General features: G+C 49.4%; 2 protein-coding genes across 3 annotated transcripts in view; both read left to right on the forward strand.

Moving 5' to 3' along the window:
* The window catches only part of LOC122367188 (cAMP-dependent protein kinase catalytic subunit 1-like), a 51,469-nt gene extending 49,874 nt beyond the window's left edge, over positions 1–1,595 (forward strand). The window contains exon 11 of the mRNA XM_043340081.1: positions 750–1,595. Within this exon, the coding sequence (XP_043196016.1) occupies positions 750–875 (126 nt within the window). The 3' untranslated portion in view covers positions 876–1,595. The remainder of the gene's footprint in view (positions 1–749) is intronic.
* A 2,272-nt stretch (positions 1,596–3,867) lies between these two features.
* On the forward strand, positions 3,868–17,688 carry LOC122367190 (low-density lipoprotein receptor class A domain-containing protein 3-like). 2 transcript variants are annotated; one of them, XM_043340084.1, is made up of 9 exons: positions 3,868–3,923; positions 12,383–12,560; positions 12,905–13,112; positions 13,565–13,716; positions 14,159–14,275; positions 14,676–14,846; positions 15,062–15,163; positions 15,493–15,740; positions 16,015–17,688. In XM_043340084.1, exons 2-9 carry the CDS (start codon positions 12,482–12,484, stop codon positions 16,321–16,323), a joined length of 1,386 nt encoding a protein of 461 aa, XP_043196019.1. In that variant the 5' UTR covers positions 3,868–3,923; positions 12,383–12,481; the 3' UTR covers positions 16,324–17,688. The 2 variants fall into 2 exon arrangements, with proteins under 2 accessions (XP_043196019.1, XP_043196018.1); XM_043340083.1 differs by lacking the exon at positions 3,868–3,923 and adding an exon at positions 4,379–4,508.
* The last annotated feature ends 190 nt before the right edge of the window (positions 17,689–17,878 follow it).

A 17,878-nucleotide genomic window follows, 5' to 3' on the forward strand; every position in this document is an offset into this window, starting at 1 on the left:
ACCGCCCTCTTTTCTCGCCTCTTCGTCGTTCATTCCCTCTTACCACGGTCAAAACAGCTGAAGTCTCCTCCTCCAATGCCACTCGCCTCTCCCCGAATATCTAAACTGCCTCCCAGCCATGCGGCCCTCCACCCACCTCTCACTCACTCTCCACCCTCCCCTAGCTCTCTTCTCCCCATTCCTCTTCATGCTCTTCTCCTCCCCCGCTCGGCCGTGTGCGGCGGCGGCCGCGGGCCGGCGCTCGGCGGCGCTGGTGGCGGTGGCGGTGGCGGTGCGCGCACTGCGCTCGGTGCTAGCGCGCTCGGCTGACGCGCCGGCCGCACGTCTGGCTAGGTGCCGGCGCCTTTCTTGCCGACGCTGCAGTCTGCCGACGATACGTCCAACTTCAACACGTATGAGGAGGATCCGAACGCGGTGGTCGAGTCGGCCGAGGCACTCTACGCCAGGGAGTTCGCCGACTTTTAGCGCCGCCGCAGCATCGAGCAGGGCATGTGAGACGGACGGGCGGACGGGGCGACGGGCGGTTCTGTGGTTGATAGAACTCAGTGAGCAAGACGTCGTGATTAAACTGTGTTACTGATTAAGATTTTAACACTGTTAATGTAACGCCTATCGTGTTTTATAAGTTGTAGTAGCTATCTGTGGTTAGGTTCACGGTGGTGTAAAAATGACAGGTCGGGCTATAAGCGGTGGGCTGCTGCGACGTCCCAGACTCCCAGTGCACCACTAACTCTGTGTTCGTCCGCCAGGTGGAGGCGCCGTTCATCCCCAAGTGCAAGGGTCCGGGCGACACGTCCAACTTCGATGACTACGAGGAGGAGCGGTTACACGTGTCCTCCACGGAGAAATGTGCCAAGGAGTTCGCCGACTTCTAGCGGCGACGTCCGACAGACCGAACCAAGTGCCCTGCGCGGCCGGAGCGCCGCGAAACGCCCGGAGACGGGCCATAGTCAGCGGCCAGCGCGGCGCGCGTGGCCGGCCGCGCCCGGGCCGCCTCCTGCCCGACCCACCCCCGATCATTATGCTATTTTCTGTGTAATTACTGGGTTTTATATTGGACGCGACCCGTCTGCCGAGAGCGAGTGCGAGTGGTGCGCGCGTGGCGGCCGGAGCGCGCTGGACAGGACGGACGTGGGCCGCCGCGCCGGCCAGAGAGTGAGTGGGAGCCAGAGTGGGAGAGAGCGCCCGCCGCCGACGGCGGTCGGACGGACCGCGCGTGTATGCGTGTCTGCCCATGCCGCCATAGAGACTATTTAACAGTAATGTTGTACAAACCCCGCAGCTGACCTAATCTCATCAAATTCTGTCCTATGTGACGGGCCGCGTGACGCGTGACGCGCCCGCCGCCGCCGCCGTTACGCAGCTGTTGGTGTGTGTGCCGCCGTGACGGAGCTGCGCCCCGGGCCGCGGCGACACGCGCTGTGCCGCCGCACTGACGACGGCGTTCGGATGCAGGGGGTGTTCTCTAGCGGACAATATGGGCAGCCTCGGTATCTGTTCGTCAGTGTTCATTGTTGTAGTTACAGCTGCGTTCATATTCTGTGATTTAGTTGGAGATTTTCATTAATACATTAAAGTATATTGAGAATCGCCAACGACGGTTTGCTGTTTTGTTTGCGATGTGGCTTTGGAATGGAGCGTTTGATGACAGTCTGGAAGACTACGAAGAACGACTTCAAGTAAGCGCAAACATCAAATACCATGACCACAGACTCGAGTCCATCGCCCTTGAACCCGCTGTCGCGTAGTATCTGCCATGGTATCGTCTCATCGTTAAAATGAGCTTTACACTCGGCTTCGATTCTTCATTTCGAAGTCTACCGGAAGCCTAGTCCAAGATTCCTTTACTACTCCGACCTAATGGGTGCGTCATGCTACCCCGCCCCATGGCGAGCGTCGATATAATCATTCCAGGAATAAGCCAATGAAAAGTCGATTGTGAACAGGCAAGGGCTTCGAGAGCCGAGATAAGCGCATGGCTTAGATAACATAACGAAGTTGGCAGGCTTTCAGACTACAGTGGGTATTATAGAGAGACGGGGTCCATTCAACTGGGGGAACGATCAACTGGTTGTTGATGAAAGAGCCGAATAATCTACATCGTCTACGACCATTATTTTTTTCATCATGGTTGTCTTATTTGTGATATTTTGATTGATTTTTTGATATTTGTGATATTTTGATTGATATTTTGATTGACTTGTTGATGTAGTCCGGGTCATCGTTGTAGCCACCAGCTAAGGTCGTAAATTCGTAATAGCGGATAATATGTAGTACAACCTGGTTAACCCGCGCCCAGATGGGGTCTGCCGAGCAACGCGGTCTGATGGGGGGGGCCATTTTGGCCCCCCCCCTCAGATCTCGAGAACCACGCAACATAGCGACAAGCGGTAAACGGTGTTGGATAGCCCCAGCGGGGAACTACCTTGTGACCCAATTTCATTGACCTCGGTCAAACCGATGACGTCACAGGTCAGGTCAAAGGTCGAATTTTCACCGTTTACAGGCATTTCAAGAAATGCGTTGTAAAATCGAGTAAAATGCATTTCATTGAAAATCATCGATGGAGAAATGCTCTTCAAACACATATTTTGCTATTTGAGGTCACTGATACCAGGTCAGGTCACAGAGGTCAGGTCACTGGGGGGTCACAATATGAAAGTGTCGTGTGATACATGTTTTATGGTCCATTTTACATGACAAATGCGATTATGTGGGTCAGACAGACTTTAGGGCCAGCTTAGGTCACGTTTTGGTCAAGGTCAGGTCAAGGTCAGGTCAAGGTCAGGTCAAATTAGGTCAAATTTCAAAGTTGATATTTTTGCATAAAATGGGTATCGATTCGATGCAGCTCGTCACGGGGAGTTCAATGGTGGTCTCCGTTTTGCGCTACGAGGTCTAGAACTGCTAAAAATTGAGTTCAAAAATTTGACGTCATCAATTTTTAACAGTTTTTTCCCTATAACTTGGCCAAAAAAAGAGGTATCGATCTAAAATTTGGTATGTATATCGAAGAGCGCAGGGACTATCACATATATTCCGGTTTTTTCGAAATTCGAAAAATTTTTGGAAATTTTTTGAGTTTTTCTAAAAAAATCAATTTTTTTGATTTTTGGGGGTCAAAATCCCAAAATTTCGAAAATCCGAGATAGCAGTTTTGTAGCGCCGTCTTTTCTCTACACAACCACATAAAGAACTTTAAAATTGCTTGTTAACTGTAGAATTGGTGAGCGTTTCAAGATGTCATGTTTTTTGCTCATTTTTGCTCGAACATGACCTCAGTTTGACCTCAATAACTCCTGACCTGAGGTGACCTGTGACTTGAAATTTTGTGTGAAGGTGTCAAATTGATGCCCGGTAAGGTACCCAAAATTTGGCGGCGCTGCGCGCCGCCGTTTTCTCGCTATTTAAGAAAAACCACAGGGGGGGGCCAAAATGGCCCCCCCCATCAGGGCGCGGGTTAAACTGCCATGCAGAGGCAAAAACGATTAGTTATGGCGATTTGATGGCGATAATGCGACAAGCCAATTTTGGTAACACCCATGAACGCTCAGCGACAGAGGCGGATCCAGCTCAGAGGTTTGGGGGGGGGGGGGCAAACCATAAAAATTTATCGATTCTTTCCATGCATCGTCCATAGGCGTAATGTTAAATTCATGCCGTTTGGGGGGGGGGGCAAATGCCCATTTTGCCCCCCCTGGATCCGCCACTGCTCAGCGATGACTAAATTGCGACTTGATGTAGAGAATGCCGCAGAATAAATAGCAGGATGAGACTGACCCGCGTTCGATGTCTCTCGGACGACGAAGATTCTACGTCGTCCGGCCAATCCCGTTCAAGGTCAGTGGGGGCTCGGCTCGCTGCGATTATGGAACGTGATTGGCTGGACGGCGTAGAATCTTCACCGTCCAAGAGAACGCGGGGTGAGTGTCGAAAATAGGCATACACATTACACAATGGGTGCAAATGGGCGTTTATTGGGAACAAAATCAGATCGACGATCGTTATAAAATGAAAAAAACGAATTCGACGCCAACTCCACGGACGTAATGCTGCGGCGAATGCGGCGATTTCTTGCGCATATTTTACAAGCAATAATATTTCTATTAGAACTATCCTTAAGCCTGAGTCCTGACGTCATAAAAAACTTTCAAAACAGATCACATTACTAGCAAAAAAAAATAATAAATTAGTCAGATGCTACTTTCAATTGATTTATGTATTATGCTGTTGGTAAAATTTCCGTATTTGTGTGAAACATGCATGAAAAAATGCGTTTACCTGTGGTGGCAGTCCCAATTTCTATTATTTTTGTTACGTCATCATAGAGTTACTGTTTAAAATTCCCACTTTCAAACATAATCCTTATGGCGTGCATTTTGTTTTGATGACATCAATGTGAAGACTGTGTAATGCGCTTTTGCCCTGAAAATTGAAATAAAATAAATTGGAAGCCTCTTGTTGTAAATAAGAAATCTATTTCCTGCAAAGAGGCCTGCAATTTAAAGGTGAGGCTCATTTTATCATTTATACACAGGCAGGTTCAGAGTGATCGTCAAAGTCACTAATCGGGAAATACACTAGCCACTAGGTACCTACCTACCTAACTCCCCCATAGAGATCTTATATACATAGAGATGACATGCACTTAAAATCGTGGCGATTCAGTGGGTCTTTTTAAGCAACTTATTTTCAGCCAGTAGCGTGCCAATATGGCTGAGGCATTGTTAGTCTGAAGAAATTAATACGTAGCGAGCGAAGCAAGCGTAGTCTTTCGTAGATTAACGGAAATGTCTGCATATGAGCGGCCGGCCGGCCGTGGTTACGCTTTTGCGAGGCTTATATCTCAGCAACCACTTGACCGATTTACATTCGATGATTTTTCTAGGGTAGCTTCATTCCTTCTACCAAGTATTGGACTATTCTCGATGCATGTGGGTGACCGCTTATGCACGTGCCACGTGCAAAACGAAGAGGTGTCAGTTTTGCAATTGTTGCAATATCTTGGTAACTACTTGGCCGATTGCGCTGAAAGTTGGTATGTAGGTGGGCACCCACTAGGCAATGCATATCCATGTGCCACAGTTGGGGTGCTGCTGCACGTGCGCACGTGCAGGGGTCGATTCCAGATCTCGAGAACGGCTGAACCGATTGTGCTGAAATTTGGTACATGGTTAGGGACCAGTTAGTAGGGTGCCGTGCAAAAGTCAGTTGTGGCCCATTTTGCACGTGTGCACGTGCAGGGTGCCGCTTCCAGATCTCGAGAATGGCTAGGCCGATTGCGCTCAAATTTGGCACATCGCTAGGGACCGGTTAGTAGGGTGCAGTGCACAAGTTAGTTGGAGGTGTCCCTTGCAAATTCGCTTGTCCAAGGCCCACCCTCTCGCTTGCTCCGTTGGTCGCCCCAAAAGGCGTTTTACTGGTTAAAAATATTTCTGTTCTTTCCTGGCTGATTTCATTCCTGAGGTAAGCAATGCAATTTGTAGCATGATTTCATTTTGTGTTTTTATTGAATTCCTTAAAAGCTCGCCTAAAAACATTCTCTCCCATTCAGGCTCTCATCAACCCGGCAGGCAGTGGACCTCCCGGTCACCTTCCGCGCGGTGGGGGGGGGGGGCATTTTTTTGCCCCCTCCCGTATCTCCGAAACTACTGGACGGATCCGTAACATTCAAACGATGTTCGATAGCCCTGTCAAATTTGTCGACGGAACTCCAATTTCATTGACCTCGGGGTCACCGATGACGTCACAGATCAGGTCAAAGATAAAATGTTTCGCGTACGTTAAAAATAGGGCGTACGTTGCCTAGTATATATGTTGCTATTAGAGGTCACTGATAATACCATGTCAGGTCACAGGTCAGGTCACCAAGGGTCAGCACATGAACCAACTTTACTATTTTCTAGGGTTGTGCGATGCATGTTTTATGGCCCCCTGACATGGTCCCCCCCAAAAAAAGGTTACAGGTCTAAGGTCATTTGGGTCAGGTTCATGGAATTTTCAGGGTAGGTTCTTTGAGATTTGGTCGTTTGGCGCTTTCGGTCAACCGTCGTGAAAACGGCTGTTCTGAACCTTTCTGAGCACGGTGCAAGCTCAAATATACATATGTTGCATGTTCCCATTCAATGATACATTAACCCTCGCCGGACCTATTGGTTTTCTACATACGCGCCGGCCGGGGGGGGGGGGGGGTTGGTACGATTTCCCTCGCCGTTTCGCCCCTGATGAAGCTAGAGCGTCGCGAAAAAAACAGGCGCGTGCGCCGTTACAAGACGCAGGGACTGGTACCCGATTTTAAGGTCTCATGAGGTCAGGGCAAGTGACCAAGGGCCAGGGTTCAATTTTTCATAACTTCGCAAAAAAAAAAACGATCGGAGAGCCGCGATTTTGGCATCATCGTGTTCGCCTCGCTCAGGCGCGTCGAATGGTATACTTTTTGTTCGGGTGAGGTCAACTTGAGGTGTTGACCTCGGGTCAAGGGCAGGTCAGCTCCCCCAGATCACGAAGCTGGTTGAAAGAGGTCATGTTACATATTACTCGAATCGGCAGGTCTTCCTGAGTTTATTGGTGGCTTTCCCGACTCGCTAACTCAATTTGATGGGGAGTTATTGATGAAAAACTCTAATGACCCAAGTATATAACTGCAATGAAAACCGTAAGCCTCATGCTAATAATTATATTCAAAATTGGGCCAAGAAAATAAGACATGTTGGCCAAACTGACAAACTGACTTTTTCAAACCGTCTAACGGTTTTCATTGCAGTTATATATGTAATCATGAGCCTCAAAAACGCGCTTTCTTTAATCAATAACACAAGTGACCATAAATGACGCCACGCAATGTCAACGATGCAAAAGTGAAGCATCGGACCTTGCAAGACGTGCAAGAAATCACGATTCCATGTGCTGGAGACGGTTTGAGATAGTTCTCGGCGCTAACATAGCAGTTTTCATTTTTCCCCATTGACTTATACCTAATGGTGAGGTCACGTGGCCGACCTGACCTCATGTGATTTTTAGGGAAAATCCGAGATATGTGTAAAAGTTGTGAGACCTCTGGCTGATACTACATCCTGTAAGTTTCATCTCCCTGTGAAAGTTCCTCTGGCACTGACGGCGTTGCGAAGTTGCGACATCTGAGGACTGTGCAGAGGTTCACTTATGACGTCACAGGTCAGTGGCCTGACCTGACCTGAAAATGCGGTTGGTGTCACAAGATGCGGCTTGGATCAAAGGTCAGGTATGCCAAGTTTCAGCTCTCTATCGCCTGCGTGTTCGGAGCTATCGTGAAAAACCCTATAGGGAGGCGACACCCGCCCCCCCCCCCGTCGGACGGCGAGGGTTAATGATACATGCAGTACCTGATACGAGCATAAGGTTAAAACATGCCTAATTTCATTTCAATAATAACGCTCGAAAGCGTCATAGCTAGACAAAAAAGAAAAACTGTACTTAAAAATAAGCGGATGTGAACACAATCTCCTTGACCGAATCCTTACAAAATGCAAGTCACGGGCCATGGCACCCCAGAAAACCTTGCTTAAAAAGACCCACTGAATCGCCACGAAATCAAGTGCTTTAACATAGGCGTGTCATCTCTATGTATATAAGATCTCTATGAACTCCCCAATCAATTGATGTTATTGCAATGGATATTTATTGATGATTCAGGATTTTAGGGTTGAAGGTAAGGAGGCAGAGATGCCATGAAGAGGCAGGCTGCTCTAACTGTTGACCTCTCAAATCAGACTGCAAGATTATTGCCATCTTGCAAGATATTGTTGGAGTTTGTGCGCCGGCAGGCGGCGAATATGACTCAGCCATGCAGAGGTTGTATATATTTATTGCTCTGTCTAGTGCTGGACTTCTGACTGTATTAGGTATATTTAGCTTCGTGTTAAAAGCCATCCTATATGTGATGTTGCATCAAGTTGTTTTGGTCTCTGTAGATTTAACGATCCAGCCCTGATTAGTGACAAAGGTTTAGTCCACGTGGTTCGGGATGGCAGGTGAAGAGGACCCCCATCACTACAATATGATTCTTTCCGGCAACGTGTGCTTGAAAACGTAAATTATATTTTTCTGTTGTGATTTTCTGCAATTAACCCACACCCTGGGGTCACCCAGGCTTGTTACTGAAGTCGGTCAGAAGCGGGACATAACAGATATTGTGCCTGGCTTCATAGCATTTCTGACAAGGCTTCAGCTAGTTTATTTTGAGGTAATTTTGATGCATTCCTCTTGGTAGACTTAGAAAGCATCATTTTGCAAATTTTAAAGCACCATTGGCATATGGCATCTATTGCAACATCATGGGCTGAGCCATAAGCTTGCAACAATCCCTAATGTAAATGCAGCTATTGTGGATGCAGGAGGCAAACTGCAAGTGTGCAGTGTTGTGCGGATAAATCATAGGGTCTTTTCCCCTGGGCCTGGTCAGTCTGGAAAAAAATCTGAGGAGGCTGGATGACTTTCGATGAGAGCTGTTTTAGAGCAGCCTCAAGAACATTCCTGTGAGGAACTCAGCTGTTTGCAAGCTGTAACAGGTGAAAATTTGTGGAATATGGGCCGCCAATATTTTGAGATAAACATTGTTTTCAAATAAAAAATGTGGATACCAATACCTATCAGAGCATACTATTAAAAAATATGCTCACAATTATGTCCATGCCAATCAAAACTCATAAATAAACAATCCATGACTTAATTACTAGGTATTTACTTGTGCCAGTTATACCTATAGTATCTATACTAGAGCTTCATCCCAAAAATAGCTTTCCTTTGGGATGAGGGAAGAGGAAAAAAGTGGTTGTGAGATGTGGAATCAGAATGAGCTTTGAGGAGCTTCAAGGTGTGTCAGGAACAATTTTTTTTGCAATGAGGAGGCTAGAGGAGCTTTGAGGTAAGAGGAGGTTGGAGCAACCACTGGAACAGACCTATAGTGCGGTGCAGAATATGCATAGAGTGGTGCAGATTCATGGTTGTACTTTGCTTAACCTAAACCCTCACCCCTTAGGGCTAACGGCAGACCCTACCACCCGTAGGGGGAGGGGGCGTTTCGGCCCCCCCCCCCTTAACCCGCGCCCCGTAGGGCTACCGGCGGACCCTACCACCCGTAGGGGGGGGGGGTCCGTTTCGGCCCCCCCCTAAGATCTCGGAAAGTTACCGGCCGATTTTCAAAATTCAAACGGTGTTCGATAGCCCCACCCGGGAACTACCTTGTGACCAAATTTCATTGACCTAGGTCAAACCGATGACGTCACAGGTCAGGTCAAAGGTCAGATTTTCACCGTTCACAGGCAATTCAAGAAATGTGCTGTGAAAGCGAGTAAATTGGTAATTTATTGAAAACCATCGATGGTACATTGTTCGTCAAACACATACCTTGCTATCTGAGGTCACTGATACCAGGTCAGGTCACAGCGAGGTCAGGTCACCGGGGGTCACAATATGAATGTGTCGTGTGATACATGTTTTATGGTCCATTTTACATGACAAATGCGATTATGTGGGTTAGGCAGCCTTTGAGGCCAGCCTAGGTCCCGTTTTTGTGAAGGTCAGGTCAAGGTCAGGTCAAATTAGGTCAAATTTCAAAGTTGATATTTTTGCATAAAATGGGTATCGATTCGATGCAGCTCGTCACGGGGAGTCTAATGGTGGTCTTCGTTTTGCTTTACGAGTTCTAGAATTGCCAAAAATTGAGTTTGAAAATTTGACGTCATCATTTTTGAACAGTTTTTTCGCTATAACTTGGCCAAAAAACGAGGTATCGATCTGAAATTTGGTATGTAGATAGAAGACGGTAGGCACTATCACATATATTCCGTTTTTTTCGAAATTCAAAAAACTTTTTGGATTTTTTGGCGAATATATCCAAAAAAAATACTTTTTTGATTTTGGGGGTCAAAACTCAAAAATTTCAAAAATTCGAGATAGCAGTTTTGTAGCCCTGTCAATTCTACACCTTTTATGTCTCGATCATTTTTCTGTATCTTCAAAGCTGTAGTCCTGACAGGTCTTCTCGCGAAGGTCTTTTTTCGGTCGAAAATGACAGAACATGACGTCACTCTGACGTCATTTGTGGCCAACCTATCATAGCCTCTGGAAAAATTTTTGGTCACTTTGTGTAAAATTGATGCCCGGAGGGGTCCTGAAAGTTTGGTGGCGATATCTCCAGCCGTTTAGGAGATATCGACCGAAAAGGACAGGGGGGGGGCGTTTCGGCCCCCCCCCCCTACGGGGCGCGGGTTAAGCCCTCGTAAATCTAACTACCGATTTTCAAAATTCAAACGGCGTTGGATAGCCCTACCACGGAACTACCTTGTGACTAGAAATTGCAATCCCGGGATCGGGATCCTGGGATCCCGGCGGGATTTTAATCTCGATCCCGATCCCGAATTTCGCAAATCACGGGATCCCGAAAAAATCAGTTCTTCACCCCAAAAAAGGAATACAGCCACTGCAAGAGTCGCTCTCAAACCGTGTACAATACTGCGTGACATTAAGCAGAGTACCTATTTATTTGGCACCCCATCCTAGCCGTCCACAATCGACCGTGTTGGTGCCTCCCGGGGATCACCCACAGCGGTTAAGCTGCTTGAATGCGCACGAAAAATGGTCCTCGAACGCCGAACGATTGCAGCATCAGTGCTGTAGCATCTTCATCAGGATCACGGATCGTCCAGTGATCCTGACTTGTCCGTGGCTGGAACAAAAGAGTTCAGCAAGACAGTCGTTGAGCTCGTGTCACGGGAAGATGTAACAGATGTCACACAAGTGCTAGCGGAGCTCACTGATTCTGATTGTGGCTCACTGATTCAGACGTTGGGACGAGTGGAGTGGAGCTCTCCCGGCTAGTACACTAACTCTGCTACCCTCAAAGCGACTTTGGAGTAACGTCTAAGAGAAATTATTGATGAAAGTGAAACCGGAAGGAGGTGAAGTGACCGAGCGACGTCATCAAAACATTGAGAAACAGGAGCTGCCAAACTTGGCGTACACTGGTCACGGTTTTTAGTTTCACAATGAACAAGCTAACAGCAATAACGGTCTTGCCAACTAGTATAGAGGCAGATTGGGCGTGGGAACCCGTCTCAGTGACGGGACAGTAAACGCATGGTCAACGCACAGTTCTGTAAAGGCCAATTGGGATAACATACTAGTCAAATTTAAACATTTTCTTGAAAAATTCGATCGTTTTAAATGCAAGGGACATGGTTTAATGATAGCTTTCGGTTGCTTCTTTGTTCATGTTTAGCTAAAAGACGCAAAATCTGTCAGAAGGAAACCATTTTACGAGCGTTTTCGACAAAACTTTCGGGATCCCGGGATTAGCAAAACGCTCCGGGATTGCAATCTCTACTTGTGACCCAATTTCATTGACCTCGGTCCAACAGATAATGTCACAGGTCAGGTCAAAGGTAGAATTTTTTGCCATTTACAGGCATTTCAAGAAATGTGATGTAAAATCGAGTAAAAGGCATCTTTTTGAAATTCGTCGATTTGGGGAAATTGTCCGTAAAACACATATTGCTATTTGAATTCACTGATGCCAGGTCAGGTCACAGAGATCAGGTCACTGAGGGTCACAATACGAAAGTGTTGTGTGATACATGTGTGATACATGTGATACACATGTGTTTGAATTTGTCACCCTAGCTGGTGCATCTTGTTGACTCTGTTGCCATTCTTTGCAATCTGACCCTCAAACACTGAGGAGGTCCAATATTGCTCTGCCCTTGGGGTCGCTGGAGGCTTGTGCAGTGTGAACTTTGAAGGGGTCTCTTTGCATTGTCATGGTGTCGAACAGGCTTTTTATTTTGTAATCACAATGGAACTTGTTAAGTCTGATCCCAGGAGGCTTTTAATTGAACTTAAAAGGGAGTGAATTATGCTAATTTCTAACATAATAAGCAACCAATCTTAGTCAAATTTCTTTGTTAGCTCAAGCCTTTGCCACACACTTCTTTGTATTCACATTTCTTCATGCATCACATTTCTTTCTTTCTGCAAGTATTTGACCACAGATTGTTGTATCCAGGAATCTGCACTATTATTTGCTCACAATTATATTTGTCCATGCTATTTTTTTTTTGCCCCAAGGCCCAACTATTCATTCATCTCACCACATCAGTGCACTCACAACTCCCTAGTATGTCTGACAGTTTACTATCAGCTCCTCATTGGTCACCCTCTGACTAGCCCTCACCAAATGTTGCTCTATGACCTTAGCAAATCACTCTTTTTATGGCCCCTTACTCACACATCCAACCAAAGTCTGGACTGTATTCATTATGCAGTCTCCAAGGAACATGTGCATGTGATTGTAGTTGATCCTATCTTGAAGTACCTGCCTAATTTGCAAGTAATATCATCTCCACAGGTGAAGGACGCACTGCCATGTGAGAATACTGCCAGTGTGGTGACCTGGTGACTGGTGAGAACTGAGTTGGTGGTGCATCTGGCTGTGAGCTCTGCTGTGATGGCGACCCCGCTGGCTGCTGCAGCTGGACCGGCACTGCTGATGCTGCAGCTCCTGGCAGCCACATCAGGATATGCTGGTAGGTCTTCTGGAAATGTGCATCGCTATTCACTGCTGTCAATCCTACATGTGGTTGTTACCTTGCGAATTGCAACTTCATTGGAAAAGTATGTTTTGCTCACATAAAGTGTGCTCACTAAATTGTTAGATTGAAAAGTATTGCAATGTGAAAAAAAATGTGATCATCATCAACCAGTAATAAATTTTGTGACAAAGAGGAACTGGGATGCATATAGCTAAAATTTCATTTCACAGCTCAACTGTTCTGGAGAGATTTCCCATACCCCAACTCCCCACATCGCAGCAGCATCCCATGTTCACCTTACACACAGTGACAGAGTGCCCCTCCCCTCCGCGCCCCAGACGAGTCGTCCGAGTCTCCGCCGCCTTCGGGGCTGCCGCCGCTGGACACCTCGATCCGCGACGAGCAGGCCATGCAGGTGGACGGCAAGACGATCGTGCGCGACCTGGGCTCCACGCTGAACCTGACGTGTCGTCTGAACTGGACCGGCCAGCAGCAGACGCTGCACGCCGTGCCCAAGATCGCCTGGTACCTGCCTACATCGGATCAGTGAGTGCCATGGGAGAGAGCGACGGCGATAGGAGAGGGTTCGCGGGACGGGAGTGACGAACTGAGCGGTGGATGAGGACCTGGTAGGACGACCTTTACGTGCGAGTGGTGGGGCTTTCGGCAGTGTCTTTAGGGTTTACTTTATGGGGTTGTATCGTGAAATGCAAGGCTGCTCTAGCCCCTGGGAGTGCAGTTGGAGTTACAATTGTCAAAGTTGAGATACATCAAAATGCACTGTTTTCAAAGAAACGATGTAAATCATAAACAGTATCTCGACTCGCCATCAACTAAAATGCTAGGCAATATGTGCGTATGGCATACCCTCCTTATGTCAGTTGATTCGCGACAATCACTAAACGTGTTTCCCGAGTCTAAAGCCCGTGTTCGCTCCACCATCGTATCCTATCTACTTCCCTAACCATCACCCCACCGCTTCCGCGCCCCTGTTCCAGACCGGAGCGGATCCGTAAGGAGCGTCTGGAGGGCGGCCTACGTCTGTCGGTGACCAACCTGCTCAGCCACGACAGCGGCAACTTCTCCTGCGAGACCCAGCTGGCCGACGAGACCATTGTGCTCAAGTCGTTCATACTCTACGTCCGGCCGCGTGAGTGGCAGAATCAGCGGGAGGGGCAAATGTCGTCAGCGGGGGCGTAAAGAGCTCTGGAGCAGCTTTGTCCTGGGCCGGCCGCGTCCGGCCGCGTGAGTGGCAGAATCAGCGCGGGAGGGCAAATACCGTCAGCGGGGGCGTAAAGAGCTCTGGAGCAGCTTTGTCCTGGGTATGGTGTGATGACTTCCATGGCTGGGACCACTTAGTTTGAAGCTGGGGTTTGTCATGTTGTACCTATCTGATCAGAATATAATTTGTCATGCTCCTTGTAATATGTGGCGCTACGTTTTGTAGTGCAGTGCGCAGTGTTGTGTTGCGCTGATGTTATGCCGTTTTTATAGGGGTTCCACCGTCCTCTGCTTTAGTCGGCTGTTGGGAGGGCCAGTTCCATAATGCCAGGGACGTTATATGATGTATTTACCGCTGTGTCGTGTTTCAGCCGGCTGTTCGGACGGCCAGTTCCAGTGTCAGGGGCTCTGCATCAACCGGGTTTTTGTTTGTGACGGGAAGGCAGACTGCCCAGATGGCCTGGATGAAATGCTGGAGACGTGCGGAAGTGAGTAATCATCGACTGATTGACATTTACAACTGAAGAGTCTGAAAATCGACGGCGGTTCATGATTCCTTCTAGAGAAACATATTTTATGGGTATATTTATATTGTTTCAGGTGACATTTCACGATGCATATTCTTCGCATGACATGAATAGCCGATGATCATTTCGAATAACTTTACTTACTTACCTTCAGTTTGTGATCCTTGGCGAAATTCTCTTGCTCTGTTTATGTAGACTGCCTGGTCTTGCATCCATATGCGACCTTCATTAAAACGCGCTTTGACCTTGGTATCATGTATTTGACCTCTTTGAATTACCTTCAGCGGCCCATGTGACCGTTATTCGCACACCTACCTGAGTACTGACCCTCCGTTGACCCCCTCCCCCGCCCGCTGCCCAGAGCACGTGACGTGTGACGACGCGGGCCGCTCGGGCGGCGGTCAGCTGATTAAGTGCGGCGAGCGGTGCCGACCGCGCCACTTCTGCTGCTACCAGGGCAACTGCAGCACGGGCCGCTACATCAACGAGGACGAGCCCTGCTGCAAGCACATCATCGGCTTCAGCACCGGACGTGAGTGGGGTGCGGGACTGACATTGGGCGCAAAATGACCTTTGCAGTCGTCGCGCCCTAAAGCCCCAATAAACAAACATTGGGTGCGGGACTGCGGGGGGCGGCCGGTGGCGAGTTGAACCGTTTGGTGTCACTGTGGGTTACACTCATGGTCCCATGATGTTCTGTGATAAGTTCCGTGTTGTTCCGTGACGCTGTTCCGTGTTCTGTGACAGAGTACCGGCCGCACGACCTGGACAAGACTCGTCCGCGGCACGATGACCAGTCGGGCGCGTACGACCGAACCTACCTGGAGACGGCCATATACACCATTATCGGTGAGTTACTGTGTCCGCAGTCGTATGACCGCACCTACCTGGAGACAGCTATTTACATTACAATATACACCATTATCGGTGAGTTCATGAATCACATCTAGTCGAGCTTTCGAGCTTTCGAGTTTTCAGGCCCTGTAATTGTAGAATTGCTCGACAAGGCCTCATGACATGATACCCCCCCCCCCCAAGATTCTTGAATGAATTGAATGAACACGCATTGTCTACTTAGATGAGGTTAAATAATCTCAGAAAGCAGCATCTCACGGTGTAGTTTCGGTGTTAGCCATGTCTCACCAGCTGACCCACTCCCCCTCCCTCCCCGTTCCCAGGCTGCGCGGTGGCGTTCATTCTGATCGTCTCCATCATGATCGTGGCGTTCTGCCGCGTCCACCTGCGCCAGTCGGCCCGCCTCTCGTCCTACTCGCACATGCGGGCTGCGCGCGCGGCGGCCGCCCACCCGCCGCTGGCCGACTTTGACCACCTGATGATGGCCGGCGGCGGCGCTCACTTTCCGGCCTACTACGGCGGCGGGCCGGGACATATGATGGTCACCTATAATATCAATAATGGCGTACAGGTGAGCGCTGCGGGGAAGGGAGAGGGGTGGGGTGAGAGGTCTGTGGTAGGAGAGTGAACATAGAGGCTGGGAATTTCGATGATATCTGCTATTTACTGTTTTCGTGATAGGATAAAAATGTTCCTAGTTCAAAGTCTCCTCATTAGTCTTTGGTGGACTCGCGGACTAGTTACCTTCACTTATATGGCTGGAGCGTCTGTCCAGCTTATTAACTTTGGACACTGATTGAATTTCTGTGTTCCCACTCTAACCCCGCCTGACGCCGCTCTGTCAGGTGATGCCGCTGATCAGCCCTCCGAGCTACTCGGAGGCGGTGCAGGGGCAGGTGGGTGGCTCTCTGGAGACGCACCGGGCGGCCGCCGCGGCCCCCTCGGCCGGCGCCCCGCAGCCCAACGCGGGCCCGCCGCCGCCGTACGCCTCGCGTGAAACCCTGGCCGAGCCGTCCCCCGCCTACGCCGGCTCCGAGAACAACAACGGAGACATCAACGGTAACAGCGTGTCGGAGGCGGCCGAGGCGCCGGCCCCGCCCCGTCAGCCGAGGCCGGCGGCGCCGGTGGAGGAACATGTGCCCAAGACTCCGTGAGGTGGTAGCGGGAGAGGTGCACCAGGCAGCTGAGTGGGGCAGTGAGCGGACAGAGACCGTGAGAAGTCGCGGGGGAGGGCGATCGAGTGTGCGGGGAGAGCCGCGCCGTGGGGTGGGGCGACGTAGTCAGAACTGTGCCGAAACTGTGGAGCGAGGCGCAAGACGGAATTGAATTACGGAGCAACTGAGTGTGGCGTCGGTTAGTTGCAGAGGTAGTCCGAGGTATTGAGGCCAGGAGAGAAGTGCGTGCTGACCGATCGGTCTTAAAAGTGGAGCTCCGACGCACACACGAACTGTGTCCGTACCACCGCAGAGAGTCGCCGTGGTTACCCAGCTAATAGCGTCGTAGCGACGCCCCAGGACAGTGACTCGGCGGACTCCTCGCTCGAAATCCGTCTTCCGTGCGGGTAGTGCACGTGCCACGTGCCATGCGCGTGCGATATCCGACTCTGATAACCCCAGATAGTCCTTGTAGAATGCCGCTCGATTTAGATATATTTAGAGTCTCCGCACAGGCAATAAGGGCTTGTTTAGTAAGGCAGTTTTGTGCTATTAACTTGTTTCGGCTCAACGCGCCCAGCGCTCGTGCGACTGATTTGCCAACCGAAGCCATATACTCTGTTGTGCCGTGTTAATTGTGCATTCGCCAGCTGTATCTAGTCGTGTTTTGACGTATGTACTATGTATGTTTAGTGTATACAGGGCACAGGCACACATCGCGCTCTTTGATAGCTAGCATAATAGCATTCCGAACTTTGTACATGTTTTGTGGTAATCGTCTGATATTACGCGGCAAATAATAGCCTGCCACATACTCGATAGCTTATGTTACTTTCATTATCATTTGTTGAAGGTATGTGATACACATAATAACTGAACGCAGGCTCGATCGTGTCGTTTGCATAGTGACTTGCCTCTGGGCTGTGGTCTGTGGAGTCTATTCGGGCCTCGCCTGTAGGTTGGAGCCAATCCCTCGTTCGCTGGTAGTAACCGGTCATTTACTACTGACCCCCGTCCGGTTCCTCTTCTGTCGGATAACTGTTGGCTATCTGAACGTATGGACGATGTCGTCGACCGCCTCTTGTGTCGCACATTAACTGGAGAACTATGACGTGCTCGCCCTCGCCAGCTAGTGCACCGCGGCCGCTGTCTGTATTGTACTCGTTTACTGACCTCTCCCTGTATTGGGATGGTAACTGCTCGTGTCCCGTAGCCCGCGACTGCGCCGGCGCGCCGTCAGGAGTCGGCTGATGTCTGATACGGTGTGATGAGCCGCTTTCTGCGGCTGTCTGTGAGAGAGGCCGGCTGCAGAAGCTGTGAGTGGTGGGCTGCAGTACAAATAAAGTCGCGTCCTGTGCTGCCACGGCTCCGTCTGTTGGATGGATCTGCTGGAAGGTGATACGCCGCTCTGAGGGGACCGCCTCTGCGGGCGGGTGTTAGAGGCCAAGGACCGGGGCTGGGAGATGGGAACGTGGTGGTGGTGTTGTTCAGCCGTCTTCGGAATCGGTGGTTGAATTTGATACCCGACCATTGACCGAGCTATGGAAAACTGGCG

The sequence above is a fragment of the Amphibalanus amphitrite genome, unplaced genomic scaffold (assembly GCF_019059575.1).
Source record: "Amphibalanus amphitrite isolate SeventyFive unplaced genomic scaffold, NRLGWU_Aamphi_draft 000856F_arrow, whole genome shotgun sequence".
NCBI lineage: Eukaryota > Metazoa > Arthropoda > Thecostraca > Balanomorpha > Balanidae > Amphibalanus > Amphibalanus amphitrite.